The 25,822-nt window shown below is 43.6% G+C and overlaps 1 protein-coding gene across 5 annotated transcripts in view; it reads right to left on the bottom strand.

Annotated features, from left to right (window-relative positions):
- Positions 1 to 25,822, bottom strand: part of ARHGAP6 (Rho GTPase activating protein 6) — a 253,876-nt gene that overhangs the window by 44,586 nt on the left and 183,468 nt on the right. For 4 of the 5 annotated variants that reach the window (XM_068163138.1, XM_068163140.1, XM_068163141.1 and 1 more), the window contains exon 2: positions 2,441 to 2,600. In XM_068163138.1, coding sequence (XP_068019239.1) covers positions 2,441 to 2,600 — 160 coding nt within the window. Of the gene's footprint in view, positions 1 to 2,440; positions 2,601 to 10,241; positions 10,322 to 25,822 lie in introns of those variants that run through there. The other variant, XM_068163142.1, reaches the window with a different exon arrangement.

Raw genomic sequence — 25,822 nt, 5'->3', positions numbered from 1 at the left:
TAACTGCATGCAAAAAACTGGTACCCACCAGTATAATTACAGGCCTACTAGTTTCAGCTTCCTACACAAGCTAATACTGAGGAAGGCAGCCCTAGACTCCCAAAGCATGAGAGTCAATAAAAATGTTATCATCTACCCATGAAGAACAAACTAATCACAAGTGGCAGCACAGAATCACAGCATTATTGCAGCTGGAACATGGAGCATGATTTTATGGCACAAGCATAAAACCCCTGAATAGATTATAGCATTTTGTGTAAAAGAAGAACATCTTGTCTGTTTCCTCCCCATTACCTATTAAGATCCCTTTCTTCCCAAATGAGCCAATGTCTTCATCCCCTCTTCCCAAGGGGTTCTTACCAATGCCCTATGGCCAGGGCTGGGCAAGAATAAGTGGAATGTTTTCTTCTACAAGCAGTCTACGCAGTGCTGCAGTAGCAAGCACTAATGGTGACCCCTCTGCTTTACACAAGCAAAGGCAGGATTAAGCAGACATGAATTCAGGTGTTTTCTGGGGCTTGCCCCCAAATCACCCAAAGTTTGTTTACAACTATTCAAAGAAATTAAATGGGAGAATGTCATATTTGCTGCTGAGAAGCCAACAACAATTAGTACATTGTATTCCCAGATCCAGCCTCAGGCATCAGATTTTCTCCTTTATCAACATGCCCACTTGTGTTTGGTGATGCAAGAGGGAGGAGGATGAAAACTCCCTGGGGGGAATCCCTAGTTCACAAGACTCTTATGTGCTCATAACTCTAAGTCCTCTGCCAGACATAAACCTTCCAGAGAGTTTTGGGGATTATGCTTGGTGTGATAACACACATGAGATTTCTGTTCTGCTGCTCAGACCCACACATGCCATGCTGCTTTTGCATCCCAGGACAACACAAGTGTCTGGATGGTTACTGCATTAATAACACCATTGGCCTAATTACACCAAGATACCCACTGTGCAGCAATGCTGCCTGTGTGGCTACAGCATACAACAGTATTAGCAGTGAGAAACACAACTGAGCAACTTCAGCAACTGTAAGAGACTGCTTCCTGTGAAAATATCACCTGCCTTCCATTACTCTTTGTTGACACTGAAGAAACCATCTTCCTCTTGTGCTGTCACACACTCATACAGCACAAAACATTGCTGATACACAGGCATTTGCATGTAGCCATTCCCACAGAATGAGATAGGTCAGGAGCCAGAAACTTGCTGTCAAGGAGACCAGAAGCAGGATGCCATTTCTATTTGAGCTACTAGAGATGATGACCACATTGTCCAGGTAAACAAGTACATGAGAAAACATATACTGCTGCTAGGCCTCCTGCACTTCTGAGCTCAGCAGAAGTCCCTCAGGACTTTGCTGTCACAAACATCAACGCTGATTGCTTCCATCTCTTTATAAACTGATACCCTGCTGCAACTGGGAAGTTGAACCTTTGGGCATTAGTTTTCTGCAAGCCCAACGACGATGAATGCACAAGCTGATGTCTTTCACATTTGTCTTCTCCACACCATTATTTTCACACACTGGACAACCTTTTTCCTGCATCACCTCCACTAGTTAAGACATTGGCCTTGTGCCACCATTATGTGTGTGCTGCCATGCAGTGCCTCTGCTAACAGCCAAAGGTGAGAATCCAGTGATTCCTTGTTATTCCTTACATAAGTATAGAGCAGCTGGAAAGAAACAACAGAAAGACAGACTGGCAGATGATAGCACAGCAGCTGCCTTTGCCAGGCTTAATCTCCAGCTTACAGGAAACAATGGAAACTTTGACATTAGTTTTAGTGGGGTTTAGATCTCTTCCACAGTAACCTAAGTACAGGCCTGCTATGTACACATATCCTGTATCAGCATTCTGACAGCTGAGCTGCTTCTTGTCCATTCATCTCCCATTCCTCAGGATGTCAATGTTTTATGCTGACAATTAACTTGTTTTCTAGGAAATAAGCGCAGCTGTCTGTAGGAAAACTTGGGTAAGAGTCACCTTACTGATGCAGATGCCTTCACTGTTTGTCTGAACTAGGGATACTTGGCTTTCTCCAGAGCCAGCACAATACAGAGTGACAAAGCCACTTCTATAGCATGATCTATCTGACCCACACTGATGTGTACTTTGGGATGGCAGAGAGTGGAAGAAAAGCTTTTTTTTTCCTCAACAGAGTGTCAACAAATTCTAGCATGAATAGGTCTGACTTAGATTATCTGCCCTGTGCTCATCTGTCCTGGATCAGGTGGATCCCTCCCCAAGTGGTCTGAACTGTACATAACAGATAAACAGCCTCACCAGTCTTTTGTACGCAGTTGCTATGTTTAAGCAGAGCTGAGATAGAAGACAATAACTGTGGAATAAGCAATCCAGTGTTCTGCCTTTTACTGCTGTGATATGAAGCCAGTGGTTTAGCAATCTAAACAGAGATGGTTTATCAGGCCCTTACCTTTGGGGATAGTAATCTGACAGCCCAGGTCACAGTCCTGCTGCAACTGATAAAAAGCCACTTCCTGCAGCCGAGCACGCTCCAGCTCCGAGAGGCTTTGGACGGGAACTGACTTCAGGCGAACGCTGCGCCCTGACATGCTGTTCCAAGTGAAATCACCCTACAGGAAATCAAATGGAAAAAATATGAAGCATCATATGGTATGCACAGCTTAATAAACAGAACCATCTCTTTTACTGCTAGGAAAAACAACAGAGGTCCTCTCTTCTGAAAGGCCATTTTCTTGGATCTCTAACCTTTCACATATCTTTGTTTTCATAAGAGCAGCATTCCTTAAAAGGAGCACAGACATGCAAAACAAAAAGTCAGCTCTGTCTGAAACCATTTAACCAAGCATTGTTGCAAAAACATTAGGATTCCAGTAACCAAAAGCACAAAGCAGGGGAGAAAAGAGAAACAAAGCCCTTGTCTAATTTCCCCAGTTTGCTTTCTTTGTACAGCATCCTGTTGTCACTTCATTCCTGTCCCGGCGCAGTCAGTCCAACACGCAGACCTCCACAGGTCTATGCACAACACACATCTTATCTCCTTCCATTTGCTAATCCAACCCCACTAGGCTGCTGAGCGAGTATGAAAGCAAAGCTTCTTTTCTTCTTGACACATCCCAGCCCCTTCTTATGATGACATGGTCCCCTACAACATCCTTTTCACTACACTGGGGAGATAAAGATTCTATGGGTGGACTTTTCGGTGGATAAGGAACTGGCTAGATGGTTGCATCCAGGCAGTAGTGATCAATTGGTCAATGTTCAGATGGAGATGGGTGACAAGCAGTGTCCCTCAGGGGTCCATACTGGGATCTTCATCAGTGACATACACAGTGGGACACCTCAAATATTATGTTCAGTTTTAAGGCCCTCGCTACAAGAAAGATACTGAGTTGCTGAAGAGTGTCTAGAGAAGGGCAACAAAGCTGGTGAAGGGTCTAGAGAACAAGTCCTATAAGGAGTGGCTGAGGGAACTGGGATTGTTTAGTCTGGAAAAGAGGAGGTTGAGGAGTGATCTCATCACTCTGTACAACGACCTGAATGGAGGTTGGAGTGAGGTGAGTGTCAGCTCCTTCTCCCAAGTATCAAGTGACAGAACAAGGGGAAATGGCCTGAAATTGTGCTAGAGGAGGTTCAGGTTGGATGTCAAGAGACATTTCTTACGTAAAGAGTGGAATCAGTTAACCAGGGAGGTGGTGGGGTCACCATCCCTGGAGGTGTTCAAAAACTTTAGGATGCTGTTCAATGGCCATGGTGGTGCTAGGTTGATGGTTGACTCAATCTTCAATGTCTTTTCCAACTGACACAACTCTATGATTCTATGACCAGCTTAACTCCAGCAAAACCAAAGCGGCAAGAGTTGCACAAAGCTGATTTGCAAAGCTGCAAGTAAACATTTACATATTTCAAAAAGCTTTTGTCATTTATAGATAAAACTGACCAAGAACAGAAGCCCCAAGCAGACAATGTATACTGAAAAACTAATCCCTTTCCAACTCTGATATTGCAAAAGACATTTTATAAGTACAGAAATATGTAATTCAGTCCTCATGAACATAAAATGGACAAGATGTTCTAGAGTCGAAACAGTACAAAGAGAGCAATATCGGTCTGTAATGGTGGAGTTTGGGGGGGAGGTTATCTTATCTGTTTCTCTGAGATGAGCATTTCCATAAACAAAAATATCACTGATGCATCTACCATACATTTCAAAATGAGATATTTGATTTTTACACAGGAATGGGAACCACAAAGGATACCCATTAAAAGATGCTGAGGCAGCAGAGTATCAGAGACTGTAAGCTTTTTTAGGACACGTCCTCTCTCCCACAGCACACAGAACTGAATGGGTGGGGGGGGCTTTTAGGAATTACCACAAGTGAAATAAATTCCTTCAGTGAACTTTGCATGGACATGAATGATTGCTCTTTTTTAGATGAAAATTGCCAAGGCCAAATCTAACTTGGAGGTAGCTCCTCATCCTTTGATTGTTCTGAGTTGGTCACTGCAAGCAGTGAGATCTGGCTCTGCAATGCTCAGCTCAATCATTAGCCCTGCCAAACCATTTGAACTTGCTAGTTGTAGTCCTTCCTCATGATAATATTCTGTTTTGGGGATCCCAATAAGCTGGAATGATTTATATGATCAGCCCAGCCAACTCAGCACTGGGTTCAGGAATTCTACCGAGTGTAATTTCACCTGAGTATGGGAGCACCTCAGCTCATTTTTAGATGGGACATCAAGTTTTTAAAATCAAGGGAAAGAAGAAAGCACTCAAAAAGATGACAGGGGCTGAACCTTCCAACTAAGTGTTTTTCCTGGCAGTATGCAAGCTCCTGGTATGTCCCTGGTGCACTTTGGGTTGGCTATGTCTGGCTAAGAGCGGTGTGATACAAGCTCTCCACCTTCCAATGTCACAACAGGTCACTAAGCATTGATAGAGAAGGTGGAATCACTCTGTCCAGTTGCTGTGAACCAGGATGCCATTCCTCTTTCACACTCAATGGGTTTGATAAAATCTCTGCTGGGTCTCATTAACATAGGTTTTCACTATGCTAATGGAACACATGACTAATTAATTGGAGTATTTTGGAAAATCATGCATTAGGGCCAGTGGAATCTCCTAAGCCACTCAAGATGCTGGAGGCTCCAGCAGTGTGTCCTTGAAGCAGGCTGGTTTATTTCACAAATAAACATCATTGTGTTCTACAACCAAAACACTGCACCTGAAAATTGAATCTCTTCGAAGACTCCTAATGCTCTGTGTAGCACAGGGTAAATGAAGACTCATCCTTCCTAGCAGAGCGGTGTGCGTTCACACGCAGCCTGTGAATCACTGCTAAAGCAACGAGGTTTGCTTGGGAGAGGGGCAGGAAAGTTAAGCTCCTTTGGAGAATGGGTGCTCGTGCAATCACATCAGCCACATCTCCCTAAGGCTGTTCTACACTCTGCAGGGCAAGGGAAAAAGGGAAAGAGCAAGACAGAGAGAGTATTTTCTCATCTCTCTGTGAGAATATGAGGAGGAACATTGCTTCAGCCTAAATCAACGTCAAGATCAGACTGCCATAGCTCCTTACAGAAGCCTAAGAGGAGCAGAAGTACTCTAAGCACCAAGTCAGAACGACTTGGTTTTTGAAGTTCATGCCCTGCATGTTTTCAGACATACACAAATAATAGGGAAGGAAATCTGTGTGGATTGTGGGTCAGAATACGACCCAAAAATGGCTCCTTCATTACCAAGGGGAAAAAAGAAGAGGAGGAAAAAAAAAGGGGGAGGGGGGAACACAAAAACAAAGAGAGGAGTGCAAACACAACTACTGCTGTGGGATAAAGTTATCAGCCTGATAGGACACAACCTGCTCACTGTAAGAGTGCTTTCATAACCCACTTAGGAAACCAGCCTAAAAGGCTTCTCTGGTTTCTTCTACCCATCAGTTACCTCTCTTCCTTCACAAGTCTCCAGCTTCAGCTGCATTTTCTCCCTGCCCATCCCACTAATATCTGACACCTCTTCTTCACTCAACCAAGCAGTTCACTTAGTGGGTAAGTAAAATAATGGAACAGATGGCTCAGCAAAGGAGATGACTGGTTAACTGCATCTTGTGCCTTTGAAGAACCTGTCCAGCTTTCCCATATTTCTTGTCCCTAGTCATAAGCACTTTTTAAATAAGGAGTAGACTGCAGTTTCACTGGTATCCTTTCAAGTGCATTATTTTTAATGTGTTGGAAGTTCAGTGGCTCCAAAATAAACATCCAGTGGTACATCCTGACTTAAGCAACACTGTGTGCTTAAATTACTCTTACGCATGTCTAGGCTATTCTTGTGAACCCGACCTCTTTCTCATGAGCCTCCAAGACACAGGTGGCTTTTAGTGAAGTCTTCTTGTTCTGTCTTGTGTACAACACAAACCAGCTGACAACTACTGCAAGGTATCCTGAATGTAGATGCAAATCTACAGGTGATCATCAGCCTCCCTGTTTTGCAGCTGGGTGCCTTACACTGAAGTTGCCTGGTCCCTCGCTGCATTCTGTTTGGCATGGATTAAATAATGCACACAGACAAAGAGCTTTTAGATCGGTAAAAAAAGATCACACTTCACACAACAATTATTTAGGTATCAGAATTATGTAATGGCAACAAATACAGCCATGGTGGTGCTGAAGGCCAACACTTCCTCACTCCTAGCTAGCATCCAGTCTCATTCCCAAGGCAGGTATGGGACACTGGAAAGCTGCTGTTCCCCACAGGGGAGGCAGAATTCACACTCACAGCAGAAATACTTAGCATGATGGTGTGAACCAGTGCCTAGGTAAAGACAGAAATTTCAGACTATTACAATGGTGATTTCCATTTATCAGGAGAGAAGAAAGGGGGAAAAAAAGGGCTTCTAACTTTAGTCTAGAGTAAAGAGTGAGCGGAAGAGTGAGCATGCTTCCACTGCAGGACTCTGGAGCATGCTTCCACTGCAGGACTCACACTGCTAAAATAAAGTGCAAAATATTTCCTGTTCTTCTGTGATCAACCTCTCCAAGTTTTCCAAATGCCTAAAGATACGATTTCATGCTTGGAATACTTAAAATGCACTCCCTTTGAAACCCCCCTGATGTGTAATACAGAACCATTTCATTCCTTTTCTGAGGTTAGTAAACAGAAATTATATACAAAGGTATTGCCTAGCAAAACATTCAGCCCTGGCACGCTCACTTTGTGCTGAACTATTTTATACAGCCAGAAAACCACGCTCCAGAAGCTGGAAAGCTTCGTGAAAATGCATGTAAATACATCCTCAGCTTTTCTGAATGTCTTAGTTGAGCAAATATCAATATTCTTGAAGGAATTTATCCAGAAGCACCATAAGGGGCCAAGTGCTGCTTTGGAGTTGCCAAAATAGAGACCTAACAACTTCAAAGGCCTAGATGGAGCTACAAAATTACAGCTGAAGTTTTGGTGGATATCTGTGCATTCCTGTTCATAAAAGAGAATGCAGCCATGCTACAGTACTCTGAATTTTGCTGCAGGTTGGGAGTACGTGCACAGCTGTCACAACCACATCTGCATCCAGTAACAGGCTGAACTGCAGCAACTACATCACCTGACAGCACAGTCACGGGCTGCACTACAGAAGCCACAAGTATTACTTCTGGTGGGAAAGCTGCCTTAAGTAGCCCTCACTCCAGGTTCTGGGACCAACACAAAAGTGATCTCAGCAGCCCTCAGTACTCAGCTCCTCTTGAAGCTGAACGAGGGACCATGACCCAGCACACACCAAAGACTGGCATGTCTTATCATGTCCTTTCAGAGTTTTGCTGTGCCCCAAGTCATGGAAAAGATGGGCTCCATCCCAAAGCCAACCTTTACTTGACACTGAGGGCTGCCATACCCATCCGTGCCAGGAATGCCATCCACTTGTGCTCTGATCCTACTCAATGTAAAGATTTCCAATGACATTTCAGCTATGAAATAGTGCTCTTTCTTCTAAGCCTAACAAGATTAATCTTAAGCATATGAAAAAACAAGGCAGAAATGATCTATGGAATGCATTTAAACAACCTGGATTAAGCAAATGTAATCACTGTCCTATTTATAGCTTTACTGATCCTGAAATAGCATATAATGCCCTGGTGAAGCAATGAGCATCTCTGCTAGCACAGCACAGAAGTCAAGCATTTTTGCATGCAATAACAGGTACTAATGTGACTGCAGAAAATGCTTTGAACAGCCAGGAGTGGCATCCATTTCTACCATGTTCAGCCTAAAAGAAGAAAAATGCAACAGTTTGGAGAGAAGTAAATTATCTACTATGTGCAAGGAAGAATGCACATGAGACAACACACACTAGCATTTCCAAGCATGCAGAGATTGGATCAGCCTCAGTATTGTACACAAGGCTGAAAATGCATTCTTGAGTATTTCAGTTTGCCTCCTGGGTTTGTAGCATTTTAGGATACACTCAGACTGCGTTACCTGCCCTGAGCATACTCTCCAAATCTCATCGTGAAGTGATTAATTCCATGACTCCAAGAACTGGGATCTGGTGACAGCAAAGCTTTACATTTAATATGAGTCCCTATTCTTATTGCCTTAAGTGGGTCAAGCCAGTATTCTCTATCATCCACAGAAGGAGGTATGGGTCCAAGGAAAACAGTATCTGTTGCACACATGGCAAATAACCATTCCGACTGCCCACATATCAGGGCTGGTTGGAAAACATGGGAAACACAATTGTAGGGTATTGTATTTCTTGCTTTGTTTTGTTGGTGGTTGGGTTTCTTTTGTTAGGTGTTTGGGTTTTTTGTTTGTTTGTTTGCTTTTAATTAAGATCTGGGATATCAAATACTACCCACTTTGGCAGTTGCTCTGATGAATGTCACTCTCCTGAAGACCCTGCACAGACCATTCTCTACTGACATGTTCAGAAAATACAGGAAGTAGAATGTTTAGGGAAAGCACTGTGAGTACAAAGAAAGGGCTTTGCACTCACTAGCATCATCATTACTTTTCATCTGTGTAATTCGTTTTCCTCCATCTCTATGTATTGGCACAGTGTGTGTGTGCTCTCTTCCTGCAATGCACAGCAAAGGACAATCCTTCAGCTTATTGAGAGGCACTGCTTCAGCACTTCATAGCCTGTCTGCACACACGAATCTGCTGATTTGCAATTAAGTTCCAAGACCAAACACAGATTACATATGTTTTTTAAGAAACCACATCAGCTGCCCTGGAGCTATACAAGCAGCTGTGAATGGATACAGCTACAGGCAAGACTGATGGATTGGTGTGCACACACGGGGAGATCGCTGAAGAGCATCCTGATGCTCATCACTGTTGTTAACACAGAGCCTTGTTTAAATGTAGCATTTCAAAGTAGGAAATGTAAAACCAATCTACACAAATAAAACCCCTGTTCTGCAAACCCAGTTTGCAGGAGAAAGGTGCTATTTGTAACCTGCCCCTCCAACCTGAGGCACCCCCATCTCAAACTGTGTCTGCCAGACAGTCTGAGACTTCGTTGTTTTTAAGCAGCGCATTTACTTTGGATGGAGAAAGGGAAAAAGAGCCCATAAAGTTCCCACTGTTATGAAAAACAGAAACAATTGCTAGAGTTACAAGCTCCTCATGGACCCAGACAGAAGATGAACAGCTCTTGGTCTCTTTCCCCTGCACAGCTAACCTGAATTTAAAACTGCTGCAGTAACACAGGCATGGCCATAAACCCTGACGCTCACAGAAACTCTTACTTGCCAAAGTGAACCTATGCAGCTGCAGCTGTCATGCCATCAGCCTCCAAAAATCCTTTACCCTCAACATATTTTGCTCACAACTGCCTGGGCTATATGCCCTTCATGAACAGAAAACACAGAAAAAGATAAACATGTCACCACAGGCTTCAAAGCAAGCCACCTGGCAAGGTCACTCAAACACAGATCAGCTTCATTATGTGGTTTGGTTTCAAAACGTTAATGCCCCTTCTCATTCCATAGTTTCATTCCTCTTGATCCAAACATGAAAACAGGCAGGGTCATGAAACTGGTCTGAAAATAAACAGCATTTGAGGGCTCTCTCTTGGTGGATCTCCAGGCTGATCAGTAGTACCAGCTTCTTCCCCACTGAAGCAAAGCTGTTCTCTTTTCTTCAAACATAACTAAATTATGAGAAACTTAAACCCAGTGTCACCAGGAGCACCACATTCAGCACTCATTCTCCATCACACTTACCTCTACCCCACTACATAGGAGGTTTTCAGTTTTCTTACCCATGAGCTACGTTCTCCTGTGTCTTCAGTGTCCTTTACTATCTGAAAGTGTCAGGTTTGAATTAAGGACCTGGATCCAACTGCACCGTTTGGTAAAACACGGTAAGAATAATGTTGTTGACCTGAAGTGGTTTTCTGAGCGTCTGAGAGAAAGCCCAGCTGAAGCAGCTGCAACTCCCAGGACACCTTTTGCTGCCAGATGTCATGAATCTTAGAGGGTGGAAGATTGGATCTTTACATTTCTCTGCATCAAAGCAAGTGAAGAGCCCAGCCCAGGGCAAAGCCCAGTCACATGGACAAGCTGTGACCAGGTTCCCTGCTCCTTATTCCAGAGATGTCCCAGGAGAGTAGAAGGAGTAGTGAGGAAGGGGCTGGTCTCTGCTCAAAAATCCTTCCCTCCCTGTGCAAGCTCAAAACCTGCTGTTACTGCCCAAAATCCCCCTATCAGGAGTAGCTGAAAGGCTGCTGGATGCAGCTGCCATGGCTTCTTGGAGCACAGTGAGCAGCAATGAGCAGTTTCTGCCTGACCTTTTCTCACAGTTTGTTTGGAGCTTTTAAAAACACCTTTAAAATCCTTCTACTCAAGCAGGCAAGCCAGCTGTATTTATAGCATGGCTTTGACAGCAGCAACACAGGGACTGAGCATTTTACACAGTTTGCTAGGGAGAAAAAACCCTTGATAAAGGATTCAGAAATAATGTCTGTCATGTTCCCAGTCCCCATACATGATGCTGTCATCTATAGTGTGTGGGCAGGAAGCATAGGAAATCTGTGAAAAAAACCAACAGTGAATCACCAATGATTTTCATGGCAGCTTTGCCCTGTGTGGCACTTCACCAAGTCATCATTCAGAGTGACAACTTTGTTCCTCAGTTGGCACGATGCTTCATCAGATTGCTCCCAGATCAGAAGAAAGCACAGGCTAGAGTTCATGGCAACAGCAAGGAAGATGATGTAAAAGCTTGTTTTCCCTTTTCCATTTATCTACACAGATGCTTCATGCACCTCCAAACTGAGGGAGGCTGAAGAGCCTGCCACATTGCAGGTTACAAGAGCCCGTGCTCACAGCTCAGAAATGCACCCAGCTCTTCCTCATTCAACTTCTTGGCTACCAGTGCCTGCCTGGTAGCAGCAAACACAAACATCCCATGCCCCTAACTTCAGAGCCATATCAACCCCCAAACAATGCACTAACCTCAGCATTTTGGTGCCTTTTTGGTCAGACATCAAAACCTCAAATCATGCAGATGCTCATCTCCATTTCCAGCCTCTTTCCACACCACTACCCAGGGCTAAGTGATGCTAAGGACAGCCAGAGTGCTGCACACTGAAGCATCGCATCATGCAAGGCTTCTGCGGGGGGAAGTGTTAGCTGCATAGAGAGATGAATAATCTTCTCCAAAATGTACTGTCACTGATTGTGCCAGCATCCCAATAAAGCCCCCAGGCACAGAAGTTAGATTTCTCTCACCTCATCAAAACGCTGTAGCCAGAGATCAGTGTCCAGCTAATCATCTCCTAATTCTCCTATACATTTGTAGGCCTTGCAAACTTTCTTCCATACAAGTTTTCTTCAGGCCTTATACCCCTCATGCCATTATTCTTTTCCTATAATGAGTTAAACTGCTATTTATGTATCTGAAAATGGGGACATGGTCCTTCCTCAGCTTACTCACTTTGGCTGTGCAAAAAAGGAACTGCCATTTCCAGGCTCTGGATAGCAGCCACCCTGCAAGCAAAGAAACCTAAAACTCAGCAACCTTCTTTGGTGGCCTCCAGAAAGGTAAAGCAGAGTGGCTGTGAAGAGTCCAACTAGCCTGTCAGCCTTGGATTGATAAGCTCCTGACAAAATGATGGTACTTTATCTTGGATAACAAAATGTAGGACTATTTATTGGAACCACAGGTTGACAGGAAGGGTTTCCTCCTCAGAAGTGGCTTAGTCTAGCAGCACATGGTGAGTTTTGCTTTGAACTGGGGTTCTTTGGGTTGTTCAGTAGTTAACAGTGCTCTTGGCAAAAACACCCCAATAATGATGTGGTTTCTTTGGGGGTACACTGTCTACAGCTAGAGGACCTTACTTTGTACCATTCCTATTAGCTACTGCTACATCTGGGGAATTATTTTTCTCCATTTCAAACTACCTTTTCTTTTCAGTACTGTATAGCTTTATATTAGCAAATATGCTGCTCTGGAGGGAATGTTAGAATACAAAATGCCCCCAGGCTGTGCAGAGATTATATTCTGTATCTAACCTCTATATATTCTATCATCAACAAAAGAGAAAAAAATACCTTTTGTTACCTACTTTGGATTCATTTCTTCACAGGCTACCCCAAAATGTCTATCTTCAAACTTTAAGCTGAGCTTGGCCTAAACTCTCACTGAGAACCTGGGCATGCAATTCTGACATTGTAACTTCTTCAACAGATAAGCAGCATGAGATTCTTGATTTGTTTCTTAATTGTGCAACATTCCAAGGACTTTCTCTCTCTGGAGAGTCACAGGATTAAGAGAACCAAAGTAGCAGGCAGCTGAGAATTCCCCTGGCTGATCTCTTGTTACACCAATGACCAAAGCTGGCCATAAAAGCTTCATGGGACTATAAAAAACAGCTTCAGAAAAAGAATTGACCTAAAATTTCATTATTTTCAGTGGGGGAAAAAAACAACAGGGCTTTGTCATTAAAAATTGCTCATGAAGCTTGGGTGATGCAGTTCACTCAAAAATAAAAACAAGGAAAGCACAACAACCTCTATCAGATTTACACTTGATGTGATCTGAAGACCTGTGAAAATACAGCAACAGAAAACACAGATGCAGAAAAAGGCTCTTTAATGATATCTGAGCTGCCTGGTCCAGGAATCATAGCACACCCCATCTGCTCCAGAGACTGCCTGCCTGCCCCTCACAAACTCTAAAAAAGCAGAAAGCAAATAAAAACCAAACTAAATACATTTAGCTTGCAGGTTTTATCTCAAGACTTGAAGCGTTACCTATTAGCAGAAACTGATGACTCCACAAGGGATGATGCAAGTGCCCTGACAAGTTGTATTATGCTTTATTAAAAACCCATACAGTGAGGCAGGTTAAGAAGGAATGTGCAGCAGCAGCAGCAGCAGCAGCATCCCTGTTTCTAGCCAAGGAAAGCCTCAGAAAGAGTTGCTGATACCGGACAGTCATGGAGGAACCGAGCTGGGTTGGTTCAGACATGCTGGTGCTGCGGCTGATCACCTCTGAGTCAGATAAGAGTACTCTCTACTCTTTCTCAAAGACCTTCTAAAGGAGGTGAACATATGCTGAGTCACTGCAATATTCTGAACCCCCCACTTCACAGCTCTGCTTTTATAAAAGCCCCACAGTACATTAAAGTTACAAAAGCTACATGTAACAAGCAGCATTAGGTATAGCCCACCCCTCACCAGTCACTCAGTCACAAGGGCAAACTCCCATCTTTGGGCATGTCCAGATTTCTCCCTGGGAGAAAGCAGGGCATACCCAGAATGGGTTCAAGTAATGTTTTGGGAAATGATGCACTAGATATAAACCCCCCACTATTCAGTCATAAAAGAGTGCACAAAAGCACCTTGCTGAGCCCTCAGAGGGATCAGCACGGTCAGGGAGAAGTTTGCAGCAGCTCCCTGCACATGCACCCAAGTCCCCAAGTCCTGTTTCTGAAAGGTAAAGAGCAGAGGCCCTGCTCCCAAAGCATCAGCAAAAGACACATCTCCATCCAGAGTCTCCAAATGAAAGATAAACATAAACAAACTCCAAGGCAGACTGAAAACCTATTTTTAGTTGAATGAACAGCATGAAAGCTTTCTTCCTACCCCCTTCTTCTATTTCCTCTCTTCCCCTCCCTTCTCCCCCAAATGCTTTTGTCGGTGTCTGCCAAATGCTCTCTGCTCCCATTTAGTTTTTTTACTAGAAATGGCAACCTAGCAGACGTCTCAGAGCCAATTATTTTAATCTGTCTGTCAAGTGGAGACAGCAGATGTAGCTCTCCTCTCGTCGATGGAACTGAAATATACATTAGCCAGCTGAAAGATCCATGCAGACCTCTTTGAACTTCGCTTTCTGCTCTCGCCTGAGGAAAGTGCTTAGTGAAAACAGAAGGAACTAGGAGTGTGGATTTTAAGAGCTGGTATGAAGCTCTTGCTAAAAAAAAGGCAGGCAGCCACAGGAAGCTAAAGAGCTTTCAAGGCAATGTCCTTGTAAACTCAGCAATTGCCTGCTGGGCTAGGTTTGCTGCTGCGCCTCACACCATTGCCATACACTGAGCTCCCATCCCACAGACACAGAGCAGCACAGGATTTTCAGTTTTTATCACACCCCACTAACACTGAAATACCACAGCATTTCAGCTCACTGGCAAAGATTTCTGGTAACACAGTGGTCTAGACAGCAAATTCATTATGAGGTTTATGGGATCCAAAGAGCTCTTATCTATATAATGCCCTTTCATGACCCAAAGGAGATTCTTTGATAAAGAGTTTGTTAATAACCACCAAGTTTATTCCAGGGCAAACTCAACCCATCAGCCTGTATTTTAACACAAGAGGACTTACACACATAAGTATCACTGCAATGTGCTTCTAATGGGCTGCAGAGGAATTTTAGCTCATCACCTTAGATGTACTCTCTGCTTTCCAAATCCCTAGGGATCTCCTATGGGAGCTGCTATGCTGGAGCTGGGGTGGGGGGAGCCTAACATGTGCCAGCCTATATTGCAAATGACACTCAGATGCTTTAACACAAGTACACATACACTCTCACATGAGGGTCCAGCTCTTCTGAAGTCACCCCAGCAAAGCAGCAGGACTTTATCATCTTAGTTCCAGTACAACAATTTCCATTAGTTAAAAGTTGTGTCTATTTCTTCAGAACCAGAGGACAGGAACAAAACAAAACCAAACCCCCAAACACACAACTGATATAAATAAAGCTTTTTCATAGCTTTTCCCCGGGTCTGAAGAATTCAACAGCTGCATCCTATTCAAAAAGTGGAAGAGAATAAATACCCTCAGCTATAAGAATGACTTTCCAGAGGCTGAGTTGAAGGTTTGGTACATTACTAGAAGACACTGATTTGTAAAGGCATGTGCAACACTCACATTTCACAGTACTTTTACAAGTTAACACTGTGGTATTTTGCACTTGTTTTAAAGCTTTATCTTCAGATGATATCTAAAAGTACAGGCAGACTTCAGCCTATGTATTGAGGTACGGAACACACGAGTAATACATAAAGCTCCAGCCACAGACTCATAGCATCTGTTGCAGAGAGAAGCCTGCAGGTGTGCTCTCTGCACTTTTGGGAAGTTGAGAAACTGAGGGAAGACTCAGTCACTTTCCATCTGACATTTGAAATCTATCTTCAGCAGTCTGCTCTTCCTGAGACACAAGTGGTTCTTCCACCGAAGCACACAGCGAGGACTCCTGGTGTCAGGAGCACCATGGGCAGCTCCTCAAGCTGCTTCTTCCCCAGGGGTAGCTCAGCTGCAGTAGGACAGAGCCTGCACATTTCTGCCAGTGGCAGGTATCTAAGGTCACACCACCTTGACTGCTCTCACCCCTGTCTGAACTTCTGGATTTGAGCTCTTAGTTATCCATCCAAGGCAAATGAAATTTGCTTTAGTAGTATTTTCTCCTAGTACAGATCTGGGTCATACAGAAGCACTCAGTACCTTACAGTAAGTCTGACACAACTAAAGAAATGCATGACCCTGGCTGAATAAATGTATGCAAGAGATGTTTTGATAAAGACAGAAGCAAATACCCAATAATGCTTGCAGACTAAGAATGAAACAGCTGTTACCTGGATGACTTCATGTTTATTGTTCCATAGAAGGCTACCTCCCATACACTTCTCTGTCCAAACCCTCCACTGAATACACATTAAATGTGCTTTTCCTCTATTCCTCATACAGCACAATTAATGACAGACTATGTTGCTTTTGTTATTACTTTTACTATTATTACCCATACATCATTCATAGCATCATACTGTTGAGGTTGGAAGAAACCTTTGAGATCACAGAGCTCACAATCCCACCACTACTGCGAAGCTACTGCCACTAAACCAGGTCCCTAAGCACTACATCCACATCTTTTCAGTACCTCCAGGGATGGTGACCCCACCAGCACCCTGAGCATTCCAATTCATGAGAACCCTTTCTGTGAAGAAATTTTTCCTAATACACAACCTGACCCTCCCCTGGCACAACTTGAGGCCATTTCCTCTTGTCCTGTCCCTTGCTGCACGTGAAACAAGACCAACCTCCACCTCGCTTCAGCCTCCTTTTAGGTAGTTGTAGAAGGTGATGAGGTCTCTCATCAGCATTCTCTCCTGAAGACTGAACAACCCCATCTGCCTCAATCATTCCTCATAGGACTTGTGTTCAAAGTAATTGGAGGTCATGAAAGAATGAATTAACTTGTCCCTGAGGCATCTCCTAGACTTTGTAAAGGTTTACCCTTTCCATTTGATTCTTAAAGCTGACAATGGCAAAAGTGCAGAGAAGTTCTGGCTGTTTCAAATGCTGACAGATCAGCTATGCAATGGACCAGACCTACAATGGAAGTGTCTTCAAAATACAGGCATCTCTAACTAGATCCTCTTCAGCACAACTTCCAACCAGTGGTGAGAAACAGGAACTTTTGGGGGAATGGTTAATTTTGTTTGGCTTACAGAGAGAAGAATGAAACTCCAGAAATGCCTTCTTCCCCACTTCCCCCCATGAAGAGGAGGAGTGTACAGTGGCCAGCTCAGAGGTGTATGTCTACACCATGGCTAAATGGCAGCAGTACAGTGAAATGAGCCAAATTATTCCCTTAAATAACATCTTCCCTGGCTGTTGAGCACCACTACGTTTCCCCCAAGCTCTGACCTTTGCTAGCCACACAACAGAAACATGATGATCACACTGATCAGTGGCCACCTCCACAACTGCTTGAAAAAGCACAGCATTTTATGGCAAACTTGCCAACAAGCTTCCTGAGGCCAAGCATTCGTTCAGCTGCAAGCCTTGCCACAGTCCCCTAAAAGAAGTGGCTCCAGCCATGCTCAGTGGCACTACCACCACCTTCACTGCACCAACCCGCTCTGACAGAGTTCAGACTGTGCTACAGAGGAAGCTGCAGCCCTTGCAACATTCAGAAAACAACTCAGAGTTATTCTTAAGAATTTCATGCCCAGCAGTGCAAATGTCAGCTGCAGATGAACCTGCCTTTGCCTAGCTTCTTGCCTGCTGTAATTCCCTGGAGTCCAATTGCCATTTATAGCCATGAGGCTGGGTGGAGCATGCCTGGGAATAAGGAGATCACAGGCTGCATTCCTCAGCTGCTGCAAGAGTCTTTTCCCCTAGGAACTGGACACACACTGTCAGTTGCATTTTAAAATTGCATTATCACTACTGGCTTTCAACTGATTTGGTGCCAACCTCTACATACAAGAACAGTTTCCAACACTACAATAATTCACCCTGAAAATTGTCCCCATGAGTTATGTCACCAAGGACATGAACCCCCCCAAAAATGAATGGCAGGTTTGCAGTAACCTCACTGAAAGTAAGGTCATGCTTGCTCTTTTTTTTCTCCCCCTTTCTGCACTACAGAACATAAAATGCCAGGTGAAGCAATAAACATCAACGTGCTGAGCTTGGGAGCTGCAATGCACTGTGGTGTTAGGTAACTAACAGTGAGTATTAGAAAACAATACCAATTAATAATGCCCTAAGCTTCCCTGCCTTTCACTGTCATCTCATAAAACATTAAAAACTAATCTGTAACCCAAAATAGGAACAGAGTCAGAGCTCTTCCAAGCCCATTAAATGTTACTTTGTTATTGTCAGTCTGTCCCACACAGAAAACATTCAGGCTATGGTGGACTACACAGACAAGAGTGCAACAGAGAAGTGCAAAGAGCAGCGGTAGATGGCAGGGACACAGTTAACACCATCCTCTCCTCCACCCCCTGCATCTCTTCCAAAAGGCTGAAACTGCCTTCTATCTGAAACCAAACCAGAAGACAATAGTGCAAATACCATCCAAAGTTCACACTTCCAAGAGTACTCTGTTTAAAAGCAAACAACCTCCTAAACTGCTCTTTCCAAAACAAGCTCCATTTTTTCTCCTGGTTAATAATTACCCCAAAACCAAAATCATTCTCAAGTTTATTGATGGTGGGAAAGGAAAGCACAGTTTGAGCATTATTTTCTTGTGGAGAACTGAAATAACACTCTTCCCAGATTTCCACAGAGATGTTCAGTGGAAAAATGCCCAGTATCCTGAAGCATTTCTCTCTGGAAATCACTTTCACTCTTTCCTTCCCATACATACTTCAGTGCAGCAAAGCATACAATAAAGCATTATGCAGTCTGAATGCACACTGACATTAAATTCTGACATCTGAAATGTCTATCAGTGAGGACCAAGTTTATTACACATTATTCCAAGCCAACCTAGAGAGTCTTAAAGAGTACTTTGATTTTGTTTCTTAGCAGTTTGCCCAAGGAAAACCAACAAGTTCGACCTGGATTCGTTACTTCATACAAACAGTTGCATAACAAAGAGAGGAGTAAACTCCTGCTCCCAAGCCTTAAGCTCTAAGGTAAAGGACTAAGATGCCAACTACTAGAGCATAACCACGTCTCAGGTTCTCACTTGTTTTCAGTTCTTCTGGTAGTTACAGAAGTAATTTTAAGAGCCATTCATCATGTCCCATGGAACAGATGTCTTTACAAAATGTGTGTACTTCTTTTCACTGCACCATGGGTAAGAGGAGAAGCAGCACTTCAGACCGTGCAAGATAAACAGGTTTTAAAACTTCAAATTACCTAGATAAGAACTTTCTCAGAAACTGAGAGAGAGTGAGCAGGAGGGGCAGAAAGAAGAGGAAAGGAGAAGGCACTGACCCAGCTCATTTATCTTTCTGGAGAAAAGAGCAGGGATATGTTCCAGGCTACCTAATCACTTCAACCACATCATTCATACAATCAGCTTACGCTCATCTTGCATTGTGCAATGGGAACTAATATGTGATATGGGTTGCCCAGGGAGGTGGTGGAGTCGCCGTCATTGAAGGTGTTCAGAAGGAGACTTGATGGGGTGCTTGGTGCCATGGGTTAGCTGTTTGGGTGGGTTGGATTGGTTGATGGGTTGGACACGATGATCTTGAAGGTCTCTTCCAACCTGGTTTGGTTTATTCTAATAAAGTTTATTCTAATAAACATTACTGAATTTAGCAGTGAACTGACCACCCATCTCACCAGGGCTGCTGTCCCCTTAGAAGGCTGTCCCCTGCAAGAGAGAAACAGCTCATCTCCAACAGATAGCTGAAGGAAGATAGCTGAAGCCATGACCTTCGGGTCAAACCCGGGTCCTACTCCTTAAAGGTGCTCATCTCCATCCTTGGGATACAGGAGTGAGCTGAAGGGAAAGTCATGAAGGTAGTCTCCATTGTCACCAGTTTCAGGCTGCTAACCACGTCTTCTTATTTTTCATCAATGTTTTCCTCTGGTCCTACTGTTTTATGTTCACTATTTCCTTTTCTATGTTTCAGCCCTGCAAGGAAAACAACTGCTGGACAAAGGCAAATGAGAATCTAAATACCTATTAACATCACAAAATACAACAACAAACCAAAGCAATTAGGAGGGAAACAGGACTTATGACAATTCAAAAGTAGTGTGATTTTCCCCTCAAATTGCACATTCCCACTCAACCCATGAGTTACAACCTTCAAAACAGGGGGGAAGTTATATATATATATATATATTCTTTTCCCTTACTAACATAAGAGGCACAGAAAGTTTTCAACAGCCCTACTGATCTGTGTACCTGCAGCTGTTTAGGTTTACATTATGCTGGTATTAAACCACCACAATTATGCTTGAAATAAATATTGAAACAGGAAAAATGTGTAACAAAATGCTTGAAAGGTCAGGCTAGAGTACAGTGCAGTTGAAGAAACACCTAATCAATGAGGATGTCACCATATGCTTGTATTTGAGCATCATGGCCTAACTTAGGACCTACATTTTGAATGCAAAAAGAATGACAGTTTGTTTCTCACTGCCTTTAGCACCAGATTTGCTCATTTTAGTTTGAATAAGGCTACTAAATGACAGCATTCTTCCTCATGCAGTCAGAATCTGGTCCCTCACCCTCAGTGACACTACAGACCTCACAGACTTTTCTTTGTGTAGAAGATCTTCTCCATAGGTACTTATTTTCTGCACAGAAGATAAACTCCAAAGAGTATTTACCTGGCCAACAGCACCATGTCACTACCTAAAGGATGGAGAATTTATTGGCTCTATTGACAGTAACCACAGATTTTCAAACTCCACAAGCCAAGAAACGTAGATCTAAGTCACCTTGTGGGTTTCTTGCTGTATTGTACCTAGACCTGTTGTCTAAATCTTGGTTTATGCCTCTCCACTGAAACAACCCAAGGGAAGCCAGTGGAGCATCCAGACACAGCTTGGACTCTGCAGAAGCTGTAAGGATGGTTTGCCAGCAGGGATATTGGTATAAAATGTGGAAGCAGACACGTGTGTGTTCACATGAATACTCCTATCTGTGATGCAGTGGTTCTTGGAAAGAAAAATACTGCATAGTAAGAACACTTAATTATCAAAACAGCAGTAAGAGAATGAGAATATCCAGTTGTAACAGGTTGAAAAGGAGGACAAAAGACTATTATGAGGACAGGGACCTTGTAAATTTCTGCTGTGCCCTCCACTTCCCACCCAGGCTGTCACTGCAAGCCCCTAGGTGAGCACGGGCAGCCTGCAAAATTTCCACTGTGCCCTGCTAGTGCACTAGCAAACAAAACTACCTGAAACCCATAAATCTACTGAAACTCATCATGCATTGTAACAAGATACTACCTGGTTTATTTTGCTTCATATTTATCAAGTTTCCACAGAAAGGTGGCAACCAGGCCGAGCATGCAAGACCACCTAAGTGTGGTCTTTTACAACCTGGAGGGTTTTCCAGTGGCTTTGAACAGCTCACCTCACCTTGCTAGTGCTGCCGTGCCAGCGAATATCCTCCGCTGTTCCTCTTCCTATGGCACTGCCCTCTGAAGATTTCAGGAGGGTGTGCAAGTGCTAGTGGAGACAGAGCCTGACTTCCCTAAAGCAGGTGCCAGTCCTGACCAAAGAGCAAGCACAGTTTCATGTACATCAATGACGCATACTCGCCTTTTACAAGTATCTTATGTCTCTACACTTGAGGGGACACACACCAGCTCTTGTCCTGCTACAGACAGCCCTGATAGGGAAGCATAAGATCTTACAAAGCCTCCCATCTGACCAACCTGCCCTTTTTTCCTTTTTGCTGGGAGGACATCTAAGCTGGAGCCAGGACCTGGGCCTGGAAGCTGAGACATGGCCTCAGTCTGGAGGTACAGCAGAAGCTACACATGAATAAAGACCCCCGTTTCTGGAGTGAAAGAGCACGTATGGAATCAAGCTTATGCAGCTGAACAAGTGATGACAACAGCAGCTAGTGCTTTAACTTCCAGTTAACCAAAGCCACCACATGCTAGCTCATGAACATTATGTGGCTCTAAATCAATATATTTACAATGCATGTTGCCAGTCAAAGAGTGTATGTATGGCTAGCTTCCTTAGTTCACCCATCACAAGCTTCAGCAGCCCTGTGATGCTCCTCATACCATGACTTACCACTGCTGGTGGTAAGGACAGCTGACTGAAACCACAAGTAGTTTTGCCCAGAGCTCAGGCTGAGCTGAAGAACTGCGTGATTTCAGTTCAAGATAGAGAAACCCACAAACCCAGAACCAAAGGCTGAAGTTTATATTTGCAAACAACACATGCCCAGGCTTGTGCCCTGGCAGCAACCCAGCTAGAAGAGAACGGCCTTAATCCACACTATTAAAATGCCTCCCTCTCCAAAGTGGCCACATCCAAATGGCCTGTCATGAATAATTCCTGGCCTGTGCTATCTCCATATTCAGGAACTGTTTTGGAGAGCTGCTCTGGACCTCAGCTACAGTAAAAAGATTGGTGATAAGCCAGCAGCACAGATGACTGAGCCCCAGCACTGAAGGATGCTCTCAAGTTGTTCAACCTCTCCATGTAAACATGGCCAAAGAGAGCAGAGCAGGAGGCAAAAGGGTAGATACATCTGCAGGCATGGCATTTATGCATCTCAAAGTTACTCAAACATGCAAGTAGTCTGCAGTAAGAGATAACACATAGCTGTACTTTCAAGCATAAAGGGTTTGTACTACATGACATTTAAAAGACTCCATCCAACTCGAAGCATGCTACAATTCATCTAGATGAAGGTCGAACGACAGAAGACTCAAGAAATCCTAACTCAGGCAAGTCCACTCCCACAGAGCTGATTTATACTTCTATTGCCACCTGATGATGTTTTGTTATGAAGCAGACAGTGGGGTTGCCTCTCTAAAATTTCCTAGGAGGCTGTATTCTCCAGTTAACAAAGACAGATGAAGCTGCTGGTATCATTTACAGACAGCGGTAAGCACTTCTTCACCCACTCGCCAGCCCACGCCACTGCCAGCGGGACTTCGTGTCCAGGCAGTGACGCACAAGGTGACACGTGCTGCTTGATGGCAGCCAGATCAGTAAATCTCTCAAAATACAAAGGATATCTTTCCTTTAACCACCCTGCTGTAGACTTGCAATAATTTGGCTACTGTCAGTCCTTAGCTCTGCAAGAGGACGGTGGCAGTGCTTCCCTCACAGCACTTTCAAGCCATACTTTCCAGCTCAGTATTTTTCCCCTGTTTTGACGGCTGCACAATTCTGCTGATACCAGAACACAGGGAAACAAAACTTAACAAATGAACAACTTATTCTGAGATGATGGGCTCCCTTATGGCTAGCTTCCCAGCTCCTAAGAGGAGATCCCACTGTCTCTGAGCCCCTCTGCTGTTCTCCTGAAGCAAGAGAACAGCCTGTCATTTTCCTCAACTTCCGAAAAGCCAATGAAATAAGCAGGCCTCTGATCTACCACATTTATTTTCCTACTTCGAGATGCAGAAGAAGAAACTGCTGCTGCTTTAATCTTTTTTCCTGCAGCTCAGAGAAAATAATCTTTCCAAAGGAAAAAAAAAGCTAATCCCCCCACTCCTTGGCAGGGTAGAAGATGATCTCATTACTCCTTAGGAAGCAACAGCAGAAAGGATATTCTCACTTAGCTCCACAAGGAAGCAGGAGGGCATCCACAGTGCTCAAAACACTAGCAAGTTCTAAGTGGAGCAGAGTGGGAAGCTTAGACAGCATTTTCTCTTTGGTTTAGTTGTGCCAGCAAAAAAAAGGTATTGTCATTTTCCTGGCAGTTAATGCAGGTGAGGATCTTTCACTCTGTGATTTTTACCTCAGCTAATTACGATTCAGCCAAACTTCATCCTTTTCTTCTCAGCATCAATTTCTAATGAAAGGATTGAAATTATAAACCACAGGAATTATTTGGGGTTATTTACATTATTTTACCTCTTATGATATGGGGTAAAAAAGGCATAGCCTACTATGCCTTACTCAGCATTTCTGCAATGTTCTTCCCTACTGAAATTTCAATATGGTTAATGGCAACACAATGGAAATCATCACAAGAAATGAGTGCATCAGCCTGACTTCTGTCACCACAAAAACCTTTTATTCTTTTCTCCTGAAACTTTACACCAGGACAGCAGGAACACCCAATCTGGCTGTCAAAATGCATACCTAAATACTTTGGAAGCCAAGAGCTTTATATCTCAAAATTAAAACTCATCACACAGTTTCATTTTCTGAATGTTACCAAAGCTCCTAGTAAAGTTCAGCTTGTTTCCATGACCTGATCTAGCACTACTGGCACAGGACATGACCTAAATTGGCTTATTGTAAGAAAAGCAAAATACCTTACTCCTCTTCAACTCCCAACTGTGATGATACAAACCATGGAAGACCTTGGGGCCTGTTTTTCAAGGCATGGAGTCATGAAGTGCTGGGAAATGAAAGGCTTTTCAGAATTTGATCCAAATGTAGGAGCTCACTTGTCCATTCTTCTCCTCTTATTCGTTGGGGCAAGCCAGGATGCTCCCTGTACGGCGACCCGGGTGCTCAGTGTCTGGCTAAGGCATGGACGACGGTGCTGTGACTGCTTAAAACTGTGTGCAAGTAGACAGTAATCCTCCTCCTTCAGTACTGAACTTGGAATCTGATAAATCTTCTCATTAAAAACCTATTCTTTCTTCATGTAATGAGAATAGGTTAGACCCCTGCAGGGGAAATATTAACCTCCCCCAGTGTCTCAGCTCTGCTCATGGCAGCACTTTGAAAGCGTGACCTCCTCAACGTTGATGCACAGAGGTCACATCAGATAATACTTCTAGCAAGACAAACATACCACACCATTAGAATAATAAATGATATGGGAATTGCAAATTTGGCACAACATTCTATACTCTGTGAACAGAATTACTTTAAGAAGGATGAAACAGCCAGGAAAAGCAGGGCGGAAGTTATAACTCTAACGAGGGAGTGGTCTTCAAGGCAGCTCTTAAGTAAATATTTTTATCCATTTTTTTCTTGAAAGTCTCCAGGGCAGTTCCTCAAAAACACCCAAACAAATCAACCCCCAAAAAAATCCATGAAAGCAAAAGCTCAACACAGCAAGAAGGGCTCGTATGCTCTCAAATATTTGTGCAGATTCTCCAGCTGCTGAAACCTGCTGCTGGGTTTTTTAAGGCCAGGACTGCTCCCACATTCCTCTCAGAATCTGCTAAAGCTGTGCAGCTGGCAAGTATTGCTGCATTACTTTTAAATCACATTTAGTCCTTTTGCTCTTGGTACTCATGAACTGGGACTCAGAATTAAAGGGAACTGCCCTCAAAGATTGGAGAAACAATGGAACCCAAAACCAAATCAAAGTTCAAACATTTGGATTCTCTCTCAAGATAGATTCCAAAGCACGGTGGAATTTTATCACCAATTTGGTGTTCCCACCAAATACTTAATAATGAATGATCCAGCTTTCCAAATACAGACTGCAGAAGATTTGGCCTTGATATCTACAGATTGCTTTTATTCAGATCCAGATGCTAATGTATGAGCATTGGTTATCTTTATATCAGAAGAAACAAAGCAGTATTTCTTCCCCTTGTTAGAGATACAATAATTTGAGCAAGATGAGGGGCTGGACCTTGACCATTTGCCTGCTAGGTGCAGCGTTTGCTACACCAGTGAGTATTACTCATGTTGTGACTAGAACAGCAATTCAGTCCTCAGATTTATTAAGCCTGACACTCTTCTTACTCTGTGGTGCAACAGCAACCACATGTAATCAGAACTCTACAGTGAAAATTCCAAAGACCTAGCTGTCTGCACGTTAAATGTTCTTACCGGTGTGACTTTTAGCAACCCCTCAGGAATACCTTGTCTGACGTGTGAGACAGTGCCACTGCCTGGGCAAGGAGCCTTGACACTAAGAGCTGTCTTCCTGCAAGGAAGGACCCATTCAGCACAAGGGCCCACATAAACCCACACCAGACCCCCTTCCACATGGTTCACCACGGCACTGAGCACACACAGCTGACCA

The sequence above is a fragment of the Melanerpes formicivorus genome, unplaced genomic scaffold (assembly GCF_026170545.1).
Source record: "Melanerpes formicivorus ecotype bairdi unplaced genomic scaffold, bMelFor1.0.p_v2 SCAF_70, whole genome shotgun sequence".
NCBI classification, from domain to species: Eukaryota; Metazoa; Chordata; class Aves; order Piciformes; family Picidae; genus Melanerpes; species Melanerpes formicivorus.
The sequence above is the reverse complement of the archived record's forward strand: the minus strand, read 5'-3'. Positions and strand labels throughout refer to the sequence as shown.